The sequence below is a fragment of the Rhagoletis pomonella genome, unplaced genomic scaffold (genome assembly GCF_013731165.1).
Source record: "Rhagoletis pomonella isolate Grant_MI unplaced genomic scaffold, Rhpom_1.0 Rhpom_scaffold_00012, whole genome shotgun sequence".
Lineage (NCBI taxonomy): Eukaryota > Metazoa > Arthropoda > Insecta > Diptera > Tephritidae > Rhagoletis > Rhagoletis pomonella.
This window is the reverse complement of record NW_023458566.1, coordinates 18,233,169-18,238,276: the sequence shown is the minus strand read 5'-3', so window position 1 is coordinate 18,238,276 and position 5,108 is coordinate 18,233,169. Positions and strand designations below refer to the sequence as shown.

At 35.9% G+C, this 5,108-nt stretch overlaps 1 protein-coding gene across 1 annotated transcript in view; it reads left to right on the top strand.

The window, feature by feature from the left end:
• Window positions 1-4,350: 4,350 nt before the first annotated feature.
• Window positions 4,351-5,108, top strand: part of LOC118748017 (general transcription factor IIE subunit 2) — a gene marked incomplete in the record, with an annotated part of 1,565 nt that continues 807 nt past the window's right edge. The window contains 4 exon segments of the mRNA XM_036482284.1: window positions 4,351-4,528; window positions 4,604-4,705; window positions 4,759-4,921; window positions 4,978-5,108. Coding sequence (XP_036338177.1) covers window positions 4,467-4,528; window positions 4,604-4,705; window positions 4,759-4,921; window positions 4,978-5,108 — 458 coding nt within the window.

Genomic DNA, 5,108 nt, shown 5'->3' with positions numbered 1-5,108 from the left:
CTTGATGCATTTCTGACCACACCCTACATATCTGCGGCATGTGAGATATACCAGCGCTTCAACGTTGGTTCTGGTGTTGCGATTAGAGCGGCAGCGTGAGCAAAGTTAACATATCCCATAACGAAAAGACTGTCAACTCAGAAAAGGCATTTTAGAGTTTTCATTTTACTAGTTGGTGTTGGTTCATTTTTAGAACGAAAAAAAAAGCCGGAAGACGAAAGAAAAAATTCGAAAAGATGGTACAACGACGAAACCGATTTGTCTCCAAACCAAACTAGGCAAAGGATAAGAGAAATTTGTTTCAAAATAAATAATTTTTATTTTGCTCTTACAGAGTAAGGAAATTGATAAACGCGCGATACTTGAGCTCAATTATACATAGCACATCTGAGTTTTTAGTTTGTTACTAATACCTGTGACAGACACCTAGGGGCGTGTGTGCATCGGTAACCACCCCAGAGACAGAACCTTTCCGATGCAAAAAGAATTATAGAAATCGGTTGACGCGGTCCAAAGTTATGCGGTAACATACATAAAAAAAAACAAAAATCTCCGACGAACTGATAACCTCCTCCTTTTTTGGAAGTCCGTTAAAAATATAAGTACATTTGTATGGATTTGCACATTGGAAGTTAAAATTTTTCACATTCAAAGAATAAACAATAATAAAAGATGATACCAGCGAAAGAGAAAAGTATAACTTGCGCAACCTAGTTGAAAACTAGTATCTAACCGTGGTTGCGCAAATTTGGCATTACAATCTACCGAAATTTAGAAATAAATGACACTGATGCTTTATATTTTGACGTTTTGGAATGCACCCTTTCATTTAATGACATTCAGTGGCGGATACAGCGGGGGGGAGCTTTGGGGGTTAAAGTTAGGGCTGCCAGACCTCCCGGTTTTCCCGGACATGTCCCGATTTTAGACTATTTGTCCCGGTGTCCCGGTCCAACCTTAAAATGTCCCGGGTTTCGTTTTAGTGTCCCGTTTTTTGATTTGATTGCACAAATTTGAATAAAAGTTCAAAAATCACTACACTAAGGGAAAAAACGCGTTGTAATATTCAGAAAAATGTTATGAATTCACTGGGGGAAATAACGCATAGTAAACATGAATATTTTCTATTTGATTATCGTTTAAAAATGTTCGTATTTAAAAATAATACTTTCATAACACGCACGCGTGATGTTGATTCAAACTCAACATTTAAATGCACATTTACATGTCTGGCTGTAGTAGCTGAGTGCGCGACGATGCTTGCCACAATTTGCTAATTTCCAGAGGGTCAGGGTTCAATTCCCATTACAACCAGCATGGTATTTAAATATTATTTTAACTTAATTATGAAAAAGCAATCGGTAATTGCAAATCGCTTCATTTTAATATGGGCGTATTTGAATTGAATATTTCTATGCTAAATTCTAAAATTTGTATACTTAAATGTATTACGAGTTGGGTTGGCGCTCTTTCATATGCGTGTTTTTTTTTTTTTATTTAGCACGCTTTTTTAATTCTAAACTTCTTTCTCTCAGTGCACCGGTTTAATTTGTGAAATAGCCACATTTCGAGAGAGTTGAACTTTGCACAAGCAATAGTTGATGATTAGTATATCGATGGCTGAGTGGAAGGTCGACCCACCTCGGCAGCCAGTTCGAAAAGGCCCTATCTCAGAAATTTTTCAACAACGCTTTATCTCAGAAAACTTTTCAAGAACGCCCTACTTCAGAATTTGATTGAAAAACGTCCTAGCTCAGTATTTGGTTGAAGAACGCCCTATCTTAGATGCCGATTCAAAAACGCTCTATCTCAGCTTATTTTCAATGTATTTTCCTTTGAGATAGGGCGTTTTTGAACCGAATTCTGAGATAGGGCGTTATTCAACCAAATTCTGAGGTAGGGTGTTTTTCAATAATATTCTAAATTAGGTCGTTTTTCAATCAAACTTTGAAGTAGGGCGATCTTGAAAAGTTTTCTGAGATAGGGCGTTTTCGAACTGGCTGCCAAGATAGATCGATCTTCCACTCAGCCATCGATATGTACCTAAATACGTTCAAAATGACGTGCACAGAGTTTTACAATTATATAAAGGAAAAGACAGAAGTTTTGAAACAAGTTCACAGCAACGAAAAATATGACTGATAAATATTTTAATGTTATCTTGTACTTATATTTTTTTATTGGCTCGGAGGCTCTTTAATCAGATCACAATTTCTAATCAGATCTTTTAGAAAAATTTTTAAAATATAGCTTTTGAGCCAATTAATAAAGTGCAAGTCTGAAGTTGCCAGCAAATTTCGTTGATTTTTAGCATTTATTTTTTTTGCTGAAAGTGTTTTCCATATAAAAGGAATTATCAAACATAGTTTGTTTGGAAGAAACTCTCAGTAAAAACAATACCAAAAATCAACTAAAATTTAATGGGCTGTAAAACTTCATTTTAAACATTTTTATAAAAAGTCTGATTAGAATGTTGCAAATTTGTATGCAAATTTATTGAATGTTTAAAATGCAACCGTGGACGCCAGCAGGCAGGAAAACTTGCGAATTCCTGCAAATTTGCGTTCGTGCAGAAATTTGCAAGTTTCTCAACTTGAGAGAGAATTTGAGATAATTTTTTCTTACTCTCTGATATTTAGATTCTTGCTGGATTTTCGACGAACAAACCTTATGGCACATTCTCTCATTATCTCGCTGTTCGCAGTATTCATCCACTTGACGTTTCTCGCTGTTGAATATTCTACGTCATTCATCGAACATTCTGCCATTTTCTCGTTGTTCGATTCGCGTTGCCGCAGTATTTGCCATGATTCAATAAAATAATTTCAAATTTCCTGCAAATACATTAAAATTTACAAAAGGAATTTCCCTACTAAGTGCCTACTTTGTAAATGCAACCTTTTGTAAGGGAGTGTCAAACCGCGGCTGTCCACATAGAACTTTGGCTTTGCGTTGGCGTTGGCGTCGCTTCAACAGCTGACTATGAATACATGAATTCAAATGCAGCCCTCCACATAACCAAAATTCGACAAAAAAAATAAAATTATGTGAAATATTTTCCTTTTTAATCAAGTGCGGACAAGAAAAATCGTTTTTAATGCAATTATTGATATGAAATATTAGTTTATCTGTCATTAGTATGTTAATTTCGTGGCCCAAGCATTCGCTGCCAAGCGTCTACAATGAACGCAAGCATACTTTTAGCCATGATAAAAACATTACAAGATAAAATCATTGAGGGGCAGTCTGACGTTTGCCACAATATAATTTTAAAATTCGAACTCAAGCTCACACACACATTCTCATTTATAATCTCAAACAACAACAATTGTGAACAATTTCATTTTTTTTATTTTCAATTTTATATGATTTTAAAATGTTTGCAAACGTCAGAAAAAAATCATGGCCGACGAATTGAGACTGTGATTTTACCTGCCAATGGTTCTATGTGGACCGGACCGGCCTTTAATTATTGAATCATGAGTATTCGCCACACTATAGTGAACGAAGACTTCCGCATATGAAGAAGAAGAACAAGTTTCGCACATAACGGCGCGTTTACATTAGACAATGCTGTCAAGACAATAAATAAATACGTATAAGTAGTTAAAAATGCTTGTAATTATCTCCGCGACGATGTCAGGACGACAATAGTGATGACAATTCATATTGAGCAAAATATCGGACGTGAACGATGTATTATAATACGCATTTCGCGCGAGCGATTTAAGCTAACAACTAAAATGTAATAAAGAAGAGGCAAACTTACATACACATCAGCGTATCTTGTGTTATAATAGCTCTTTCGTTGTGAATTTCTCTTCTTTCTTGCACAATACGTCAATATTATTATACGTCAAATCCTTGTCCGAATGTTTACGTTAATGTTCCTAATGTCAAAATGATGTGTTCTTTGTAAACAAGGCGAACTCATATTACAACAAACACATCATTTTGACATTAAGAAGTATCGCGGCGAAAATCTGAATTCGCCAGTAACCGGCCACACATCGATGCATCGATTTGCATATGATTTTTAAGATAATGTTTCACAAAAAAAAAAAATTTTCAAAAATTTAAAAAAAAAAAATTATAAAATTCTAAATACATTACTGCAACTGAGCTAATTATGATTTTAAAGGAACTTCTTGCAATCATTTAATTTTTTTTTGGTCAAAGTAACTTCTCTGTTTTGAACAATTTAAAAACTGGAATGACGGTTCAATGTGCCGGAGAAGTCGGTTTACAAAAAACATCGATGCACCGATACATCGACTATTTATACACACACCGTGTAAAATTTTCGATACATCGAAGCATAACATCGATATTTTCGATGCATCGATGCTTTTCCGACATTCCTAAAAGAAGGAGCATCTCCAAGTTAACAGCTGTGTCATAATTATTTGTGTGTAAACAGAAATAAATTGAGTTTCCGTTAAGTATTAGAGGTTTATTACAATACCATGGATCCGGCTCTACTTAGGGAACGCGAAGCGTTCAAGAAAAGGGCTATGGCCACTCCCACGTGAGTTTATCCATTTATTAGATATTGCCAATATGTGTACATGTGTATGTGAATACTTTTTCTTTCCCCATCCAGCGTGGAGAAAAAGCCAAAGACTGAGGCACCACCACCGCCCGCTAAAGATGATGCCAAAAAGAAAATGCGTCCTCCGAGCGCTCCTAAATTGGATGCCAGCACGTAGGTTGTATCACGGCACGTTTATCATCTGTTTAATTTCATTATCACACAAGGTATAAGACTATGTCTGGAAGTTCGCAATATCGGTTTGGTGTGCTAGCCAAGATTGTAAAACATATGCGTACTCGACATCAAGATGGCGATGACCATCCTTTGACCATTGAGGAAATTTTGGATGAAACTAATCAACTGGACATTGGTCAATCTGTTAAAAATGTAGTCTCTAACTACACACAGAACTGGAAAAAATATAGACTCTTATGTATTTTCAGTGGCTAGCCTCCGAAGCCCTCACAAATAATCCAAAAATTGAGGCAACACCGGATGGGCATCGCTTTAGCTTCAAACCGGTATATAAAATTAAGGATGGCAAAAGTTTACTGCGCCTACTCAAGCAGCACGA